The 22,300-nt window shown below is 38.7% G+C and overlaps 2 protein-coding genes across 6 annotated transcripts in view; one reads left to right on the top strand and one right to left on the bottom strand.

The window, feature by feature from the left end:
• Rad17 (Rad17 checkpoint clamp loader component) overlaps positions 1–22,300 on the bottom strand; it is a 54,946-nt gene that overhangs the window by 29,666 nt on the left and 2,980 nt on the right. The window lies entirely within an intron of this gene.
• Ip3k1 (inositol-trisphosphate 3-kinase-like protein) lies at positions 1,487–22,195 on the top strand. 3 transcript variants are annotated; one of them, XM_076423160.1, is made up of 5 exons: positions 1,487–2,361; positions 19,371–19,704; positions 20,031–20,239; positions 20,654–21,125; positions 21,494–22,195. In XM_076423160.1, the coding sequence occupies exons 1-5, from the start codon at positions 2,330–2,332 to the stop codon at positions 21,701–21,703; spliced, it is 1,257 nt and encodes a 418-aa protein (XP_076279275.1). In that variant the 5' UTR covers positions 1,487–2,329; the 3' UTR covers positions 21,704–22,195. The 3 variants fall into 3 exon arrangements, with proteins under 3 accessions (XP_076279275.1, XP_076279256.1, XP_076279265.1); XM_076423141.1 differs by having other exon boundaries at positions 1,489–2,361; positions 19,387–19,704; XM_076423150.1 differs by having other exon boundaries at positions 1,491–2,361; positions 19,387–19,671.

Genomic DNA, 22,300 nt, shown 5'->3' with positions numbered 1-22,300 from the left:
AGACAGATGCGTCAAACATCGGCCAAATCGGACGAAAACGAGTCCACTGTGCGCGTTCCCTATGTTAACCGCATGCTGAAAAGTTAAGATTCAATTTTATCTGCTGCCATTTTAAAGAAAATTCTCTTTGCGAGACGTTCACGACAATTGTCAACGCTAGAACTACCGAATGGGTCGAAATGACTTGCTCCCGATTTGTTCTTCCAGAAATATTAAAATTATAAATATGTTTTTCTATATTATATATTTTTTTAAGAGAAATTCAACCTTTGAGTTCAGCCTGCATTCTGGGGATCAAGAAGATTTCGTAGAGTTCGGACATCTTAGAGATCGCTCGAGGAGGAAATTTCGATTGGTCAAAATGTGAATAAGAACAGGCCTAACCTAGAGTGATTCCGGTTGCAATCTGAATACGCAGTGATAACAGTATCACAACGCGTGCGTCTAATTTAAATCGAATTGACGCAAGTGCCTGCGTTGTATCTTTCTTAATATTCACGTCGCCGGGCAGATAACATTACGATTAAGAAATTTATGATCGCGGGAAAAGAATAATTTTCCAATTGTATGAGTAATACATAGCACGATTCCATCAATGACCACAGTATTGATTTCGTACAAATACTACCCTAAAGCAAAGCTAGACGTATTATGCAACACCTGCAATTTAGAGATAAATGACGTATGCAAATCGAAACTCATTAGTCTATTCACGGTACTTCAAATTTTTTCACGATGTGACAATCACCGATGAAATATGAATATATGATTGCATTCGGTAATCGGTTACCACGAGCTTTTTCCTTTGTTCAACTGATTGCCCCATGCAAATCAATTATTGTCTCTCAATTATTGAAATGATGTGTCGAGACGGTTTACTTTAAATTGCAGAAAATTAAGTAGACAAGAAGTAATTCAGTTGAAAAGTAATTTAAGCTTCCAGACAAGGTTCTTATTTCATTATTCTTTAAACAATAAAATTATATTATTTTGTCATTCTATTCCATATTATATATATATATATACTTATTTCATTATCTTGCTCAATTATTTAAATAATTGTTCACCATTTTCCTTAAGCAAGGTACCGTAAGAATTGCTCACACTTGGACAATATAAATTCATTACAGAAATTTGACATACAAACAGTTTCTATTCTGTTTCTACTATATCTAAAATCTCCATTCAAATAAGCAATTATTTATATTTAGGTAATCACTTCCTCCCATCATACGCCGCCATGTTTTCTAAGCAGGATGTGGATACAGAGTCCGGTAAATTTCGAAAAGACGACGTAATAAAGGTCAGAAAACATAGATAATTTTGCAAATATCTATCAGAAATTGCATTTAAACGAAAAAGGGGTTGCGACCCGAATAATACAGCACAGCTCTCTGGCAAGCGCGTATGCACCCGCGTGTATGCGAGAACAAGAATCGGACATCGACACGGGATGGTGGGGGTAGGCATGTAGACGATAAAACTACATGTAGCTCTCTCCACTGCTCAGTGCACGTTCAGAGAGCAAGAAGCGACGTTCGTATCGTTTCGAATCGGTCCGCGAGAAAGCGAAAACCCTCGACCGATTAAATAAATTCGTTGACAAAGATCCACCACCGTCACCGAGCACGTAGAACACAGTGACACCCTTCGCAGGGTAGCTGACACACGGTGTTGCGCGCGCAGGCGTGTTCGACTCGAAGTTATCGTTTCCAACGAAACGAGCCCTTGTTCACGAAACTCCTTCGAAGTATATATTTCTAATCGTCAAGTGAATCAGTTTTCTAACTAATCGCGATAACATAGTGCGAGGAAAGAGATCTCGTGGAATCGATCTCTGGGAACTGTGAGATCGACATTATCCAATCGACTGTTTACTTTCATTCAAAGATCCGGTCTCGCGGTCGACAGTGTGCAAAAACCAACTTGTTGGAAACTGGTGAATCGAGCGTTCGTATAATTGAAGAGAGAGAAAAAAGGATATAGTTGTACCTTGGGAGGAGAGATAGTAATTGGACAACTGACCGGGAGATCCTGATCGAGTAACTGTCCTATGTGCCACGCCTATGGAGCCGCGATGAGCTCGTGGATCGCCGATTGAGGTTAGAGCGATCACTCGTCGAGACGATCGTCCGGATTTAAAGTGCGTCCGTTGGTGCGTGGCGTGCGACGATTTTATTTGTACACACTGTACGTACGTACGTGCGTGTTCCCCGGAGGAGTGCCAGCCCGAGCAGAGCAATAATGTCAAGCAGTGTTTGCCACGCGCCCCTGCCAGCACGAATGGAAGCGTTTACCACGCGGCTCTGTCTCCGTGCTGCCGACCAATATGAGCGGCTTCTACAAGCTCACTTCAATAAGGTACGTACTGCGAATTATCCGCTGTTTCTATTGTTATTCGCCTTTTACCAAACACCGAGAAACTCGTTCTGCGACGCGAACGTCGCGAACTTCGTTTCGCTGGAATCGAAGTGCGAGAAACATCGACGATGCACGGGCTGAGACTATACATATACATACAGGGTGTCCCGAAAATCGTGGTGCAACGTACAACCGGTCGGGTGGTAATCCTACATGTAATAAAAATGAGATCGAATATCTCCGTCAGGCACCTCTGTATTATGTACCTGTAGTTTCGAAGTATGAAACTTCTGTTTCTACCCGTGTTTTTGTTATTAAACGTCGACAATGTAATATTTGCTTCCGGTTATTGTTGCGATCTTGTTACCGTGATATATCGATTACTACCTTTTATTCCTTCATTCTAGAAACATAAGTTTCATGCTTCGAAACTTATAGGTAATACAAAGGTATGTTTTTCAAAAACTAAGCGTTAACCCTTTCGGTCATGGCGTCCTCATGTGAGGACATACTGAATAAAAATTTAACTAAATTTAATTCAAAGAACTGCTTAGCAAAGCCATGATTTTTTTTCCAGGAATAAATAATTCGTGACTGAACGGGTTAAATGAAAAAATGTTATTCTTTTTTTCCGACTTATTCTCACGATTTTCGGGACACCCTGTATACAGGGTGAGTCGTGACCAGTAGAGATTACTCTGTTATTAGCAGTCGAAAATGTTTTTATCAGGCATTAGCGATCAGTTACCCCATTCATTTTTCTGAGCCTGTTCTCATTTTTTCTTCCTTTTTCCTTGTTCATTCTTTTAGAGAAGGTTAAACCAGTATAACCAGAGAGATAGATAAAGTTGTTTATGTTTTTTGCAAGAGCTAAAGAAAATATATTCTAATGATATTCTTCTTTTATCTCTGTTCTCACTGAATCCAAATAACAACAACTATGTGTCTTCTATCTTAATTATTTTAGTAGGTTGAATCGGGAGACAAACAGCCCGGATAAATTGAGGCCCGATGGACATAATTAAAATGTACATTATATTCCAAAATAACTTTTTTATTTTAGAAAATTTATCTCTTCCTTCATAATATAATCATATTTAAACGCATGTTTCATCATTTTCGTTAGAAATACATTCCGATTCTCTGTGAAATTTATACAAATTCTAATGCCAATTGAAATTTAATCTTAAATTGAAGAAATAAGCGCCCTGGAGTATAGAAACTCTTCGGCGGCAGACAGACTGTCGCCATGTTGACTCATAATTCAAAATTTGATACCGATATCATCGTCCTGATTTAAATTAGACCTTGCAAACTGGTCTCGTATTTTTAACGAGCCGCTTTTTCATACAGTTCCTAGCAAAAATCCTGTTGCCAATTGCACGTGTACGCGGTTGACTCTTTTTGCTGCCAATAAACATTGGCGTAAACCACAGGGGCCACCTGGTACAGATTCGATGATGAAACGATGTGGACCAGACCTTTCGAAATTCGAACAGTCGTCGTGACCTTCGACGCGACGGGAGCAGATAAATGAATTAATTCAAGGATCGTTTTACATTCGCGAACAGGAAACGTGGTTCTGAATGATTTTCAATTAAACCGTTCCGTCGGTGGCTTACTCTTATCCCAAATCACTTTTTTACTATTAAATATAACACAGCCTTTTAACACTTGTATGTAATGTATTTTGAATAATCGTGCTGTACCAAAAGACAGCATAGAAAGTTTCTTTTACAATAATGAGGGTGACTTTAATGACGTTAATAAATTATTAATATTAATAAATATATTAAAGGGTGACTTATTGGTTTACAATGAAAATTGCTGTTGCTATTGAAGGTTCCATTAAAAAGTGTTTAGCCATGTACTATATTTTTAAAAATGATTCAATAATCACCGGTCGGTAATGTGTTAAAAGATGATTTTTAAAAATATTGAATATCATTTTTGTCATTAAAAAGATCAGGTTTGATCAGTTGAGAGATTCGTGTTCTTGAACGTGTCTGGTCATTGATCACTGTTTCTACTTACATCGCTGGCGAGGATGCAATTCAGTTAACTTTGTCCTATACATTTTGATTGCGTTTTTAGTTTGAAAAATGAAATGCCTGATGCATTGAGGAGTATGTCTACATCATTACAGCATTTTCAAACGTTAATAATAATGTTTAAAAATTGGAGTTACGCTGGAATTAGTGCTCTCACGATTTTCTTTCTGTTCTACAGATAGTAATACGATCACGTTCGTCACTCGTGAATTGATCGTATCGCGTAAAAAATGTGATTTCCGCGAATCGTTTTTCATCGATCAGCATATGCTCCAGCGAGAAGGAAAACATTCGACGCAGCTTACATTCGCAACCGGAAGCAATTTATGCCCGCGGATGCGCAAATAACGTACGAAATTGAATTGTCTGCGGCGTGGTTCGATTTCAAATGGGCTCGATTAGCCACCCGTCCAGTTTGCTCCAATCATTTTGATTATTATAATCGCGGCGTTTGCATTCTGTCCGGGCACGAACGAATCACTGCTTCAATAGTACTATTGAAGCGATTCTATAAATAAATTGAACGGGAAACCATAATAACCAGCTGTCCGATGGAGCGAATTGCAGTTCGACGATTTGTATTGGACAGTTTGGAGATTTAACCATTCAGAACGGATTGCCGACAACAAAAGGGGCATTGTCCAGTTCGCAGAAACGAAAAACAAATCTGAATTCACTGTCCTTTTTATTGCGATTCAAACGACTACTTCAAATCTCCATATTTCAATATTTTATTCAATATTGTATTTAAATACTAGCTTAAATGGGAGTAACTATATGATTTTGAAAAACGATTACTTCTCCTAAGAATTGAATGCATTAAAAATCTCTTTAAAAATATGTACAGCGTAAAAATAGATAGTAGAAGTAAAGAAAATAATTCAAATCTTGAAGGCCAGCGAAAGGACTTGATCGGCTAATTAATTGATCAGTAGAACAATTTTAGATAGAGATCAGTAAAGTTGAAGAATTCTGTCCGGATAATTATTTTTCTGCGAGTGAATGATCAACGCTATAAAAAGATATCGCGGGGAAGTTGTTTTCGAAGAAAATTGCGGATGCTGTTTACAGCAATCCTACTTAATTAAACGAAGAATCCGGAAGAGTGTAGGCTCTCCAGGAGACTCCATATAACTCGCAGAATATTTCGAAGAATGTGGTAATCCAGAGGCTGCGGCGGTTATTGCAATTACTACATTCTCCTTGATTGACGTCGTCGGTTACGTAGTAAGAGCACGTATACCTTGATTTCCACGGTGCGTTAATGTTGTTCGATTAGAATGAAAAAAAGGAGACAATCCGGAAGATAAATTGCGAGTAAAACGACACTGATTTGTGCATTTTCGTCGTGCGCGGAATCAATTGCACAGGCAAAAATGCGCAATAAATCAAAAATCAAACGGAACAATTCCTAAAATTCTAGAATAACAATGAAACTATTCAATTACATCGAAACGTATCTAAGTTGATTCCAATCTCTCCACCAGCAGTCTACAAAAATGCGAATTTTCACTGAAATCTAATTATAATTGAAATCGGGTCAGTAATGTAACATTATCGGGATCTGAGAGTGAAAAAGCGTTATCGTTTCATTGATTGCAGCAATTTCAGACTGGAATTCAGGCAGCCGACAATGTCGAGACTGTTGAAAAATCTGAGAACAGTAAATGGGATCAAGGGAATGATTTTAACTTGAGGAAGAAATCGAATTTCGAGGGAAACGATTATCTATTTTCATAATCTACATACTTCGAGCCGAGGCAAAAGCCAGTTGAACAACCACGAACATTCTACATACACTAACAATATACGGTTTTGCGTGGCGCAATCAATATTTTCAGTGAAGTATACTTGGTCAGATGTTAATGGATGCGGGAATGGAATTGCATAAAGTGAAAAAATCACGATTTCTAGACTAGGTGCGTAGCACGTACCTGGCCACTCGACCTCCCGTTGCACCGGACCACGCGAAGCGTATCTTTCACGTCATAGGAATTATTTTATACCATATTCACGCGCACGCTTATGGGCACGTTTAGTGTCCACCAGCCTGCACCGGGAAAGTAAATACCCGGTCGCGAACAAAATCCGCGAATTAAGGTCTTTCGCGTGTTGAATAATCCGTGAGAATTAAGGTCCCCAAGGGTCCACGAATCACGGACCATTCTGCGAACATAGTCGCAAATAAAACTATATTCAGCAGTAGATTATTCAAAACCTTGTGTATTTAACATAATTGCATAAATTCCCATTTTAAGACTATAAATTAACCACCCGCACTCGAAGCTATTTTAACTCGAAACTGAAACATTTCTTCCGACGTAGAATATTTCCATTCCCTATGATTTTTGAAATTTTATGGATATGAAATTGATATAATGCCTCATACAATATCGAAATGTTCAGTAATCGATTAGTATTAGACATTGTGTAAACAATATTTTGAATAATAGTACAGCAATTTTTAGTGGCGCCTCAGAGTCGCCATTCGAGTGCTAAGGATTAATACAGGGTGGTCCATTTATCTTGAGACAGTCAATTATTACGGAAAACAGCAGGAATATGAAAAAATGTTTTATATAAAATATTCTTCATATAAGGGGGCACATTTAATGGCGCTATGCACATTTTTCCATAATGGCCCGTTAAGGGTCAGATGAAGGGCAACTTCATTTTTTCAAATGGAAACCCATATTTTTTATTTCATATTCTTATTCTACATCGAAAAATAATAATATTTCGCATAAAACATTTTTTCCTAGCGTGCACGGTTTTATTAAACAAATTGTGGTGAATATCCCAATATTTGTAATGACAAAAAATACTGAGATTGATCTGAAATCATAAAAATCTAGTAAGCGGCGACAGGAATACGTGTGTAGTACATTGAGCATCGTAGGTGGCGTTATTGCCGCCTACTAGATGAAGATTCACAAGACATGTTGTATGCCATTATGCAAGCTTTGCAAGATGTATCATGGTATCGTTAAAAAATGGTAAATTCAGGAAAAAAATGTTTTATACGAAATATTATTATTTTTCGATGTAGAATAAGAATATAAAATAAAAAATATGGATTTCCATTTGAAAAAAATGAAGTTGCTCTTCATCTGACCCTTAAAGGGCCATTATGGAAAAATGTGCATGGCGCCATTAAATGTGCCCCCTCATATGAAGAATATTTTACATAAAACATTTTTTCGTATTCCTGCTGGTTTCCGTAATAATTGACTGTCTCAAGATAAATGGACCACCCTGTATATTAGCGAGCAAAGAATGGACATTCAGAGAAATTGTGGAAAAGCTGATTACACAAAGGTTAAAAGGGTCGTTTCATTTTATACAAATTTTGGCAGCGAAAAAATCGGCAAAATAGTTGAACACAGGGTCCAATGATCCCCAGGCAACGGTAGACTCTTCAAGAACTGGTCTCACGCGGGTCACTCGTCCAGCAGGAAGATAGAATAGTAATAAAATTCGAATGTGATCCATCAGAACGTCGTCGGCACACTCGTGCGAATTTCTAAAAATTGATCCTGGACTTGAAAAATTAATTGATTCGTGCCAATGTTACAATGTAAATTTTTTAATCTGCCGAAGTAAAAAAGCAGATCGATCAACGACGGAATCGCGACGACTCCTCGCGCGGAGAGAGTCTCTGGGAATACTCATGATTGTTCCACGAATCTGCAAATGCCTCTCTGTATGTAATTAGATATGTGCATAGAATTGCGTAGAGCGAGTATTTTTAGCGCGGCCTTCGTTTTACCGTTTATTGATTTCACTGTTTATAAACACGGACGATGACGACGATTCCGTGTGCGTGAAATAGCACAGAGACATTTTTTATCGGATCTCGAAGTGTTACAAGATCATCGCTGAATCGGCGAAAATCGATCTTCGATCGACATTCGAAAGTCTGAAGACGTTTTCCAATTTTAGCTTGTATGTACGCATAATTATTGCTCAAAACATGCATACGCTCACAAGCGAACTATTGTTTTACTCAACCATACTATTTTTAACGTAAGAACAAAGTCCAAATTTATTTTTAACAAGCTGAATCCTCGCAAGAGAAAATTAATTTCACTCGAGAAAATATACAAATACTTTATACTTCGACCCACGCCGATTTCTTGGTACCGATTGCACGTAAGTAATGGTCATCCGTTTTAGAGATGAATATACACCTCTACAAAGAAAATTGTTGTCAAAGTCTTTTTTTAGTTATTGAGATATAAGTTGTTAAATTTTTTGCAAAATTTTATTGTGTAGAATTATACGTATAGACAAAAGCCTACTACTGCAGTCCACCTGACCGTATCGATGAGACAGAACATGCTCGTGTGCTTGCCTCAGGCCAAACGAAATTTAAAGGGACATTCGTCGCTAGGCCCGTACCAAAAAATTGAAGATGTCAATATATGATTTCTCCTCTAATAAAATCATTAAGGGAAGAAATAACATCCAATTTGGTTTCCCTTTCTTGCAATCTATGCAGGCAATTTTTATTTTGCATAATGATCCGCAGTCTATACATTATAAAATACGAATGTCAAGTATAGGTACTTACAAATGTTTCAGAATCTTCTGTTCCTCCGTCGGATCAAGTGGACACTGCCATTTTCGCGAATACGTCTTATTAACGATGAAGCACAAAACACCACACTTCTACACAATCACTGAACACTACACAACACACTTTCCGAAATCGTGACAGCGAACGCGAAGAAGTTACTCCGACCACGGTCAAAATAATACTGTGGTTGTCACTTGTAAAGAACGTTATAGCAAGCAAAAAACGCATGCGAATCGGTTCCAAACCGGCCGATTATTTTACAACCACCGCGCTCGAGAACTTCAACCCCGACAAATGGACAACACGTGCGACAGACCCATCGAAGCGACGCAACGAGCAGACGACCTTTCTAAATTACGTTATCGATGACCGAAGATAATAACAAAAGGAATTTCTTTGACACTTTCCCCGCTTCTCAACCTAAAGTTCTTCCGACGTACCCCGTCCAATTAACAGGCGCTACATTTCCCTGTCTAAATCCACCCTTAATCCTTCACGAAAAAAACCGAGGTGACAACCGCAGTACTATTTTGACCGTGGTCGGAGTAACTTCTTCGCGTTCGCTGTCACGATTTCGGAAAGTGTGCTGTGTAGTGTTAAGTGACTGTGTAGAAGTGTGGTGTTTTGTGCTTCATCGTTAAGAAGACGTATTCGCGAAAATGGCAGTGTCCTCTTGATCCGACGGAGGACAAGATTCTGAAACATTTGTAAGTACCTATACTTTGACATTCGTATTTTATTATGTAGGATTAATATTCTTATAACAATGGATATAAGGTATTCTTTCACATTTTGCAACTTTATGATTCGAATGGGCAGGGCCTTTAAATTTCGTTTGTCTCGAGTTGTGCACACGATTATGTTCTGTCTCATCATCATTTCGACAAAAGTACAAATTTCACGGAATAAATGGTTCTCAAATAAAGGGAGATGAGATAAACAAAATCTTGTAACTGTATAGATTCTCAAGAAATTAATATTGCATGCACGTTAAAATGCAATGTATTCCGAACCTGACGAAAATAAAGTGAAACATGATTGATAAAAACCACAACATTTCTCGGAAGTCTAATCGACTGTTTACGTTCACGCAGAAGCGTCCGAATTTATCGTTAATTAGATGTGCGGTAGATAAACAATCTGTGTGCACATATACATATACAAAACAAACGTAAAAGCGGTGCGTTCTCGCAGATTGTCTACACGCCCGATAACGCGATCGTCAATGAAATTCTTTCCGCGGGAGATTAATAAATTCATTCGGATCGATTAATTTATTTACGAGTTTACGTTAACAACAGTTATAATGATGTAACTTCTTATCCGATATTACGCGGGCTTTGCATAGCGTGTTTACAGTTATTATTTCCGTTTATTCAAATGTATTTATATACTCTGTCGCGTCAAATTATGTTTTACTTGTTTCACATTATTTTATATAACTGTTTTGAATTTATAGTCGGACAAGAGCGCAATATTGAATTACATGTGATTTGTTTAAAAAAAGAAGATGTATTCGTGCTGCTAATTTCACGCATAATTACAAGTTAACATCGCGGACATTATTACGCTACGTTAAAAGCACGAACGTTATTCCTACGTTAAAAACATAGCGATTCGTTTTAATAAATCGTTTTTCCTTTCCGTATTCTGTCAGATAGTTATTAATCTCGCTTACGTGAATTCATTTTTTAAATAATTAATTGTTCACTGAAAGCCGGAATGCGACGATAGCTTCTATTAATATGCACACGATCGCTCGATTGCGTAATTGTGGAAATATTTTAATCGCGACTTTTATAATCTCGATGTATCGATAGATTTTAGTCTTTTTTTCTCCATCGGTGCGTAACATTGTTCCATAGACATATAGAGATAGACTGCGCGGCCTGTACGAAGCGCTGAAGCCCACAATGGCGGCAAAAAACAAAAATAAAACATCAATAAATACATCAATTGGAAAGAGAGCGCTATGGACTCCGGCTAATGCTCTCTCTCTCACTCTTTGTACCGCGCGCCGCCATTGTGGGCTTCAACTCGCCCATAAGACGGCGCAGTCTATCTCTATATGTCTATGCATTGTTCTAACTAATTAATAGACTGCTGTATTCATACGTTTACGGCGAGCGTGATAAGATAATATTGCATTCGAAACGTGATTTATTGAAAGATAAAGCTGGCTTTTTTAATATCTTTATAGTAACACACGTAATAAGAGGAAGGAAATACAATGTATAAAAAAACTTTTCAAAAACCACGCTTATATTAATATGCACTAAAAAGCAGAAAATCATTTTTTCCTGATTCACCATAAAATACCGAATCCAGTTATAAATGATTAATCATATTTTTTCCCCAAAATTTTAAGCAATTACTCCAAAATTTCTTCTGTTATAAAATTAGTGTCGGAGTAGATAGAAAAATTTAATATAAATTTAAATAAAATCATGACATTAGTGACTATAAATAAAAGCGTCGAGCGCCCACGAAGATTAAGTCAATATAGTTTAGTGCTCCACGCTTTTATTTATAGTCACTAATTTAGTTATTTAAATTTATATTAAATTTTTCTATCTATTCCGACACTAATTTTGTGACAGAAGAAATTTTGAACTAATTGCTTAAAATTTTGGGGAACATTATTATTAATCATTTAATTCGATTTGGTATTTTATGGAGAACAAGGGAAAAAATGATTATCTCCTTTTTAGTGCATTTTAATATAAGCATGGTTTTTAAAAAGTTCTTTTTAAATATTTCATTTTCTACTTTTATTGTCGTCGGAAGCAAGTGTGTATACAAAATTTCAGCAAGATTTGACTATGGGAAGAGGTTTAAAATTCGATTACAAGATTTGACGCATACAACATACAACAACACAGCAAGTTGATATAAGCATGGTGAAAAAGTAGAATTTCTAACGAGTTAAATAGTAAAGTTCAAAGATAAATGTGTCACGTTTGTCGTCGTGATTTAATGAACAAAGAAAGAGAAAGAGACAGAAGCGATGGGGTAAAAGGTAAACACGCGATCGAATCGCTTTACATCGACGGTGATATGAATTAAAGTCGAGCTTGATTTATAAATTATGTTTTTCCTGTGGGGTCACGTTTACGGGGGATCGTCCGTCGACGTTTCAGAGACCTCGTTTGTTTAAAGTGACAACAAGTAGTGTACATGTACGTGAATCATGCCATTGACGTCGCGTCGTTCTGCCGCATTTATTAATATCCGCGTATTAATTTCAGCTGAATAAGACAATTAGAAGAAGAAAGAAATTTCTATTTGGCTCTCCTGTGTCTTGCAAACAATGCAAACATTTTTTATTTTGCATAAAGATCCGCAGTCTAATAATTATTTTACCTTGTGTAATATTACCTATATATTGCCTATTTCACTTTATAAAAATAACAGGAATTTATCCAAGTATTCAGCCATTTTCTTTTATAATGATAAGGATGCATCTTTGCGAATTAAAAATATTAAAACATTTCGACGAGTAGAGCTGATGTTAACGTGAATTGTAAAGAATCGAGAAGAACGTTTTGCCGATGAAACAATTTGTCGCACGATTTCCCAGCTCGGTTTATTAATGTTTCATGAACCGTTGCACGGAGGGGGGCGAGGTGATCGGCAATTTCGGCCCTGAACGCGCCAATAACACGCGTCGCGCAAAATCAAATTTCGATTTAACGATGCGGGACATCCGCGAATTTCCATCGTCGTTCCGCATACAAATTCGTCGCGAAACCTTGTCCGATCGTCGATTTTATTCATTTCGCATGGGGACTAGATATGTGGCGCTAAAAAAGGAGCGCCTCGTATCAGTCGGATCGGAAACCGACGCACCTTTTAAATAGATAAAATCGTTGGACGAGATAGCCGGTGGTCGTTTGATATTCGACGTGGCACAGTGGTCTAAAAAGCGGTATTTCATAGTTAACCACACCTCCATACTGATTTTCGCCGATCAATGTGCGACCGATTCAATCCACGATCAATTGGTAGTTTTCCACAATTGTGATAAGATCGTTCTGCGATATCGAAAATTATTTTTGATCACAGAGTCGTCTGCTAGATTGCAACATGCATAAGCCCGGCTGCGTCGTGTTCTAATTATACGAACTGAATTGTACTCGATACATTGTATGTACACTCACGCTCGTAAGTCTTAGGACGCCTCTGGTGTTTTAGTGAAACTCTGGAATTTCGTATAGATTATGAATATAATGATTAGACTGCGGATTTTACGCATTTATGCCAAATATGGGTAAATATAATTTAAATCAGTGGACATGTTAAAAATATTTAAGGACATCAGTGTATTAGTTTCAGCTTAATAGGATAATTAAAAGAAGAATACAATTTTTATTTGGCTTCTGTGTCCTGCTATGAATGCAAACATTTTTTATTTTGCATAAAGATCCGCAGTCTAATAATGATACAATGATCCAAAACACACGTCAAAAATATGTAAAATTTATTTGGAGATCAACTTCAATGTGATAATTCATTAAAAATTATGAAATGGCCATAGAATATCTCTCATAGAAAAATTATGGGATGAACTGGATAGACATTTATGAAATAACATTTTTTGGAACGAGAATGGAATAATATAACGACAGAAAGTATGAAAAAATTGATCACGCGGAGGCCAAGAATAGTGGAAACTGTAATAAAGGAACGTGGCGGATTCCTCGATGAAAAGAAAATACAAATATTTTTTTACTTCGTGGTAATATCTTTGGTAAATCTTTAAATAAGAAATAATTTGTTCGCATCCTTCAACGATTATTTCATTTCTACAGAGTTCAATACAAATATGATCACTAGACTGCGGATCTTTATGCATTTATGAAAAAATTTGTTGGGTGAAATATAAAATAGTAAAAGATTCGAAAAATTTCAGATCATTGTAATATTGTTTTTAATGGAACAAAGTCATTAGGGGATAAAATCAATTTTTATTTTACTTCTGCTTCCCACAATTAATGCAGAACATTTTTAATAAAGATCCCAAGTCTAATGATCACTGTCCTGAGTCTTATGATCGGGATACACGTGTGATTAACTTTTACCACGAAAAGTGAGTAAAGAAGCGATAATATAATCGCAGTTCTCAACACAATCGCGAAGAAAACTAAAGAAGCCGTTACGCGGCAAGGAGAAACAGTGGAACAAGTAATGGATTTCTTTTCCCAAGCAAAAAATTGACAATGAGTCAAAGGATTCGTGGGAAGCATGCGCTCCGGAGCGCGATTTATGTGTCTGGCCCTTGTTTGCTGTTTCTACTTGGCCGAGCAACGTCGGCGTTACTGGTTAATTCTATATCCGTCTTGTTTATCCGATGTGTGCGCGCGAAAACATCGGTGCTCGCATCGACTAGCATTATTTTCCAACCGGTGTTTGTAAACATTCTCTTGAAATAATTCAAGATGGACACAGAAGATGCGGCGGCGCTCTCGGTCGATCGTTTACAGTCTGATTCACGGGAATGCATTACATATCTGCTATCGCGAACATTTTTTATCTTGTTTCGGACTCGTTAACCAGTCTACTCCGAGAAACGAGTTTCTCGCTGTTTTCGAAAACAGAACCAAAACTCGAAAGTAAACGCGTCCGGAGGACGGCTCCCCCGGGAGATTTTAGTGTTTCGGAATACGTACAAAGAAAACGAACGGCGCGATGTTTTTTCTTTGCGAAAGCTTGAATTTTTAACTTTCTCTCTCTCTCTCTCTCTCGTTCTCTTTCTCTTACCCGAGCGGTTCTGACTTTCACGGGGCAGACGAGCGCGAGCGGTCGCATTTTTATCAAATCGTTCGCGCATTGACGCACGCGGTCCGAGGTCATTGCCGTTCCGATGGAATTCAGTCCGGTTCAAATTGCTCCCGTTCGGTGTTTATCGGGCATGAAACCGCGAGAAATACGTCGCGAGATTCCGCCCGGATACATCGCGGGTCTTCCTCGGAATTCGCACGCGTCTCGAGACAGTTTACGCCCTGAAAGATTGTCGAGACGAAGACGACGATCGCGGTAATTAACGCGTTTCATTGTGCTTTCATGAATGAAAATTATTGACAATGATCGAGTTGCTTGCGTGTCAACGTGAACCGTGCAAATCACTCTATTACGTGACAGTATTTTCTACTGTCTGCGAACGTACCTACTTGAAAATTCTGCCGACCCGATTAGAATAATCGCGTCGAAGGATATCGGCTTCGGCTCGCAAACTGATAAAAATGTTTCATAAATCGTCTAGAATAATAGCATTCATGTAAATTGTTTTTTACGGTCGATGGTAAATATTCATGGGTCGATCGAATCTCGAGTGTATCGCGTTTAACACTTTGTAAAATTAATATAATCCGCCTAATCGCATACGGTCAGGAGATTGTAAATATTCATGACGATCGATCATCAAATCGTCTGTGAATCGTCTGTACGAATGAACAAATTCAGGTTTTACTTCGAAGTGGAAGTGCCTGAAATGCATTGCGGTTTTTGCGGTAATGAATCTGTTTAGCAATTTTTTAGGAACGTAGGAAACTGTTCTCGAGATTGTCGAATAAGAATTTCGAAATTGGTCGTTTCAAATATCTCTGGGCGAGCTGGATTCAGCGAGACCGCGTTATCTCGCGGCTCTCCCGTTGTTAAACGTTAAAACTGGAACGGTGCTCGATTGAAACTTATCTGCAACAATGCAATCTGAATACACCGGTGACGTCAATGCTCCGTAAAACTCGGCTCTACTTACCAAGCGAGCGAGTTACTTGCGAGCCTCTTTTCCCTCGTGCGTCCGCCACGATGCACAGCCGAAGGCTAAGGCGAAGGTGTGCGACTTTACGATCCCGTCATGTTTCCCGGGTGAAATAACATTTTAAAAAATTCTACTTTCACACCTGGCGGAAAAGCGCAACTGATCGCGTGACCGGAAATCTCCGGCGAGCGCAGACTTTCCCAAAATCAGAGATGTATTTAATTACATCTTCAATTACATGTGCAAAAGTGGACTATAATTACAATAAGAAAACGGTTAAATGGTCCAAAACATAAAAATTAGTGGTTTGAAAGAACCATTACACTCAAGTAATTGTTAGACTCAATTACAATTACTGTAATCGTGTTAAGTAATTGCAATTACTCCTTTCACAATTACTGGTTGAGCCAAAGTAATTGCAATTACCAATTACAATTACATGTAATTGTAATTTTATTTCTGCAATTTCAAGCAATTGTAATTGGTAGTTGCAATTACTTAACGCCAAAATGGCACTAAAAAAAAGTGCTTACATAAAATATTGTTTAAACATTTAGGTATTATGCCAATTTGATATCCATAAAATTTCAAAGATCGAAAATAGCTCCGAGTGCAAAGGTTTAAATCTCTGAAAATGATGTGTAAGTTCAAATCGTAATTTTGGTAATCATTTGTGTTCGGATTAGACAGCGGATTTTGCGCATTTATGATAAAAATTAAAGGAATTATATAAGGATCTGCAGTCGAACGATGTTAGGACTGCAAACCCGTACCGAGCATGTGCTAAAGATTTATTTAACGGTTCAATTTCAGCGAATACTTTCAGTCAAACACGATCCGAAATGGGTTGCTCGCCCCCGTTTGTGTACCGCGTTCGTTTGCTTGGTCGATAATCGATGCACCGCGAATTGTTGCACTGATTGCGCATCAACAAGAAGAAGACTGCACGTTATAGATTTCACGCATATTTCGCCCGGTGCGTGTTATGAATACCTGTTTGCGATCGAGATCGTCGATCGAATGCACGTGTCGCTTCGCACGCGTGCAGAAACTCGATGAATTGTGAGAGTTCTTTGAAACAAATTATATCGTACATTTTTAATGAACAAGCCAACAACTTAAGTATCAACTTGCCAAGTTAAACTACCGGATTCTGAACTGTTACGTGATTTCCTGTCCCTCTATCTAACAATTACCGGTCGCGCGACAATGATATTTGCAAGGACCAAGCCCCTCGCACCTCGCTCCCCGTAACCGGCAACAATCGAACACGTTATTCTGTTTGCCATTATCAAACAGACGCGTATCACGGGTAAGCAAGGTCGTTACACACCGAGAATCCACTGGCAGCTGGTACAGAGACAAGCCTCTCGACAATATGGAAATCAACTGTTACTCGAATGATTATTCAATTACGAGGAATATTTCTTTTATCCAATTACGGCGCATCCGTTGGCATTCGTTAGTGTTCGCCAAAAAAAAGTCGGTGGCTTCTACAAATTAATTGTAATCCCCTCAGCTGCTCGATGACGGGAATTGAAACGTCAGATGATCGACGTACCCTAAAACTTTATCATTATCCAGTTCAACACGAAACATCATAAATAATCAAGTAACACGAACCCATTTTGAATAATTTTGATGGAACTTTCTCTAATTTCGCTACGATATGCGATACAATCCTAAGATTTTGCGTGTTTACTTTGAAGATAGTATGTAGTATTCAGGATATAACGGAGTGTACACTTTCCACCTTTAAATATAAGAAATTTAAAAATTTGCTAGGTGTTTTATTATTTTCTCGAGGACTGTAGATGTATTTCAAATGGTCCGTACCAAGTTAAACAAATTTTTTGCGTGAACTATTTAGGTGAAATCGTGATTGAACAACGTTCCGGATCATTCGATCAACAATGCCGGCTCCTCGCGATTCGGCATTGTATTTACCACGATCAAATACTCCGGATAACACGATATACATACATACAAAGACCTTGCCCACGCGTAACACAATCGTGGAACACGGTGGCGACGAAAAGCCGATCGAGAAATCGCGAGCTCCATTCCGCGATGTCCTCACGTCCGGACCTTGCCGGCTAGATTAAAATGAATGGCGTATCACGGGAATCGAAATCCACGGTTCACCAGCCGGATCGATGATCGGCATCGAGGCACGCGTACCGCGATAATAACGTGCCGTTAATAATAAATACGAGCCTTCGTTCCCCGAGGAAATGCAATAAACCGGTCGTAGATGTCGAACCGCTGTCTTATTCGTTATATCGCTCAGCTTTTTACTTCCTTTCTACGCAGTTTTGTTTAACCACTTTTTATTATGTGTTTTACACATTTACGACTTCGATCATCTTCAGTGTATATTATGAAGTCATTGAAATGTTCGAAAGGAGAATTATCCTGTAACATGAAGAAGAAAATGTTGCTGGGAAAGGTTCTACTGCTACCAAAAAAATGGACCTTTATTGTTAACTTTGAAGAACAACGTGCTTCCGTAAAGTTTTTGAAACATTCGGAGGAACTTGTGCTCTTCGACCCACGACAACTTGCGCCTTTGGCCAACTTAGGCTCACAAAAAAATATGCAAGTCCCCCTTATCTTTGGTTATTTTGCATTTCGAGATGCGGCGGAAAATTCATCGGAATCCACCGGTTCGAAACAGTCACGTACAACAGCGTGAACAACGATTTCTTCCCACCGAGTCCTTGCAACGGAAATCATTACGATTTCATTCGAAACTTCGATTAGCACAGGAAACTTTTTCAGAATGAATCCTCCCTCGGTCCCATGCTCTCGATCATTCAATCAAACGGTTTGCACGCAATTGCATAAACGTTCAGCGTCAACCATCCAATTGGCGAAATCGTGGCCATTCTACCGATACACGGGGCCGCGAAATGCGCACGTGACGCGTCATAATCGGATCAATTGATGCTCGCGAAGCGCTAATTAACGCCGGTCAGTTGCGAGCTACCCGGCAAACTCAATTAAACCTTTTGTCCCGTTGTAGCACGTGTCCGGCGTGTGCGGGAGATCGTTTTCAAACAGTTTCGTAACGCTCATGATTTGTTAGAAATATCGATGCTCATTGAGAAACGCTTCTTTCAGATGCACAACAATTTTTTAAAGTTAATCATAACAGAGTCAACTTAACAATTAAGACGCGTCAGCTTAGTGCGTTTTTAGATTGTAGAGTCTCGCTAGCGAGTATTAGTGATCGTTCGCAACAAGTTCATTAAGTTGTTCGTACATACTCAGTCTCTACAGTCTCTGTAGTCTCTTGTGTTTTATCTGCAGACACCTTATGCAACCATCATAATTGCTGTTGCATAAATGAACACATTTTGAGTTATAGGGAGTAGTGCAATATTGACTGTGTCTACATGATGCAACCATATTAATGAATTACTCGTGATCTGCAAGATACGAGAGGGTTGAAAGAGCAATGATGATGTTTAGATCAATTGCCATTTGTTATTACTAGACCGCGGATTTGATGCATTTATGAATTTTTATTTGGCATAAAGATCTGCAGTAGTTAGTTAGTCAAGCTATTTTATTGTTACGTAGCACCAGAGTGTCGGCTGGATTAAATTCTTAGTAGGTGCCTCTGCTTACAGCCCTCGAAGAAGGAGCAGACGCGGCTGAACCATAACTCGAACCAGAAGGAACATCGAAGGCAGAAAGATACGTCTTCGAGCAGCACCTACAGCGCTTTTCGACAATGGCGGAGGAGCACTTCTGCGGGGTCGAACCGATCCAACAGCGTCGGGTCAAACTCGTCCGGGGCTCATCCGAAGGTTCCCACGGATCCCGCGACCATCCAGAAAATGGAGCAGTTCCCGATGGTCCTCTCCGACGCCTCCATGCCGGAAGAAGACCTCTCGCTGAAGTTTCTAGCGCTGGTACCGATCATCCTAGCACCCATTAAATTCGAAGTAAATAACATAGAGACAAGAACGATACCCCGAAGACTACTGTGTACACATTTCTTCTCTTCGTAGAAGAGACTAGCTAATAGTGAAGCTATCGAGATATTTTCTTGAGAAATCTTTTAGTACACTTCTTCGTTCAAGTATACGTTACCCTAAAAGTCACGTCGACATTGCAAATAAAAATGAACTTGGTTTGTAATTTGGAAACCTTCCCCACATTTTTAACTATAATGAAAACTGTAGGGGTTGACTTTATCTGAACAGCCTTCTTCGCGCTGCGTTAAATGTTGATTACGCTCTAAATATTATTTTTGTGTTTTTTTTTTAAGAATGCGTTGGATCTAACGGCACCAGCGAGTGACGTTCTACTGAAGAATAGATTGAAGTCCTGGTTCCAGTTATCTGGCCACCCAGATGGCTTCGCGCCAGCCGGGCCCGGCACTGTTTGGAAAAGGAAGACCGGAGGCGCAGAAAACACTGAGAGGATCGTTTACGAGGCTCTCAGCAAGGACAAAGAGCTGCGAGATTGCGTACCGAGGTAAATACACCATCACCAAACACTAAATAAATTCGAACCTTTTATGGTTGAGGCAGAAAAAATGGTTAAAGTCTCATTCAATGGATGAAAGTCTCTACAAGTGTTTCAGTTCTAGAAATGTGAAAATCAAATTAACACTAAACCTACCATCACCGGTCAAATTGACCGGTTCCAGATTTTTTATTTTACGATTATCGATATAATAAAAACAATTTCATAAGAAATGATTGCATAGATATCTTTAGTGGAGCACATATTACAATAGGAGCTGCGCAAAGTCTAAATAAAATCAATCTTATCATTTTTATAAGGGAACATGTACCAGTTACTTTTAAGGCTCGGTAGGTTTAGTGTTAAGAACTGTTAGACAGCACAGTCATAGTAAGGACAGCGATTTAAAGGAAATTTTTGCAGATACTATCGGGAAGTCGAGTACAAAGGCGAAACGTTCATTGAACTGCAGGATCTGCTGTTCGGCTTCAACGATCCTCACGTGATGGACATCAAGATGGGCACGAGAACGTTCCTAGAGTCCGAGGTGTCGAAGACAACCGCCAGGCCGGATCTTTATCAGAAGATGATCGCGGTAGATCCGAATGCGCCAACCCAGCAGGAACACGAGCAGCGTGCCGTGACTAAGTTACGGTACATGCAGTTCCGTGAGCAACAGAGCTCGACCTGCAGCCACGGGTTTCGAATTGAGGCTATGAAACTGCCGGGCGCGCCGCCAATCACCGATATGAAGAAGGTGAAATCGCACCAGGAAGTCTTCGACACCATGAAACAGTTCCTCGGCAGGCGCGAAACTACGCGAAAGAAGCTGCTCGTTCGCCTGAAGAACCTCCGATCGAAGATCGAGGCCTCCGAGTACTTCAAGACCCACGAAGTATGCATCCTTGTTACCTCTGAAGCCAAGATCTTCTTTCATATTTCATAAAACCTTGCGTAGACTGTCAGCATCTATGTGTTTGTGTGTGTGAACGCGTCCATAACTGTAATACTTAACAGTAACACAGCAAACAATTTCTTATTCAGTTCTTTATTAGTAGATTTTATGGATTTATTGTTCTCAACCCTATAAAACTATTAAGGAAAGAAGATAAAAGCCAAGTAGCTTTTGTATGGTCCAATTAATACAGACAATTTTTATTTTACATTAATGATCATTTTAATGCTGAAGTAATTGAGAGTAGTCTAAAACAAAGTATCGAAAAATATATGCAAAAATTAAATATAGTAATTGTGTTGTTTCAGATAATTGGAAGCAGTATCTTCATGATCTACGACAACGACAAAGTCGGCGTGTGGGTGATCGACTTTGGCAAAACGCAAGCGCTACCAAATGGAATGACAATGACACACAGGAAGCCGTGGGAGCAGGGCAACCACGAGGAAGGATTTTTATTCGGTTTAGACAATCTTATTTCCACGATAGAGGAAGTCGATTTATCGCAGGCTGCATAATTTGCTGTTGTCCTAAATATTCGTATATCTCCAACTCTTGTCTTCGAAAGTCGATCAAATTGTGTATTTCTAATAACGAATTAAGGAATATTCGATTCTCCCGTAAAAAAGTTTTAGATCCTTTATTCGTTCTACAAATACTTCGCTTTTTTAACAGAATTTATACCTAAGATTTTGTAATACTGACGAATCGAACGAACGCTCTACCGTCGAATAAGTGTTGTTCAAATTTTCCGTAGAACTATCTCCGTTTCTGTATTTAAAGAAATAGACTGTGTACGTATTTTGAGGCGATTTCATACAATTTCAAAACGGAAGACTGTTTGCTACTGCATTTTGCTATAAAGATTTTTAGTCGAGGTAGTTTCGTAAAGGGAACTCCGCATTATAGTTTGGAACGTGTATAAAGTTTATGACTAATGTACAAACGTAGCGAATTAAATGTAATTGTTTAAACATTTATTTATGAAACGTAGATGCTAGGACTCGCGCGTTATCATTAATGAAATACTCGTTGCAAAGAGCGATGTCAATTTTTCATACTTCTGCTTTAAATCATTTCCTTCTTTAACGTTTAATGGGTTTTGAAGAGAATAA

This window comes from Lasioglossum baleicum, chromosome 1 (assembly GCF_051020765.1).
Source record: "Lasioglossum baleicum chromosome 1, iyLasBale1, whole genome shotgun sequence".
NCBI classification, from domain to species: domain Eukaryota; kingdom Metazoa; phylum Arthropoda; class Insecta; order Hymenoptera; family Halictidae; genus Lasioglossum; species Lasioglossum baleicum.
This window is presented reverse-complemented; position numbering and strand designations above follow the sequence as displayed.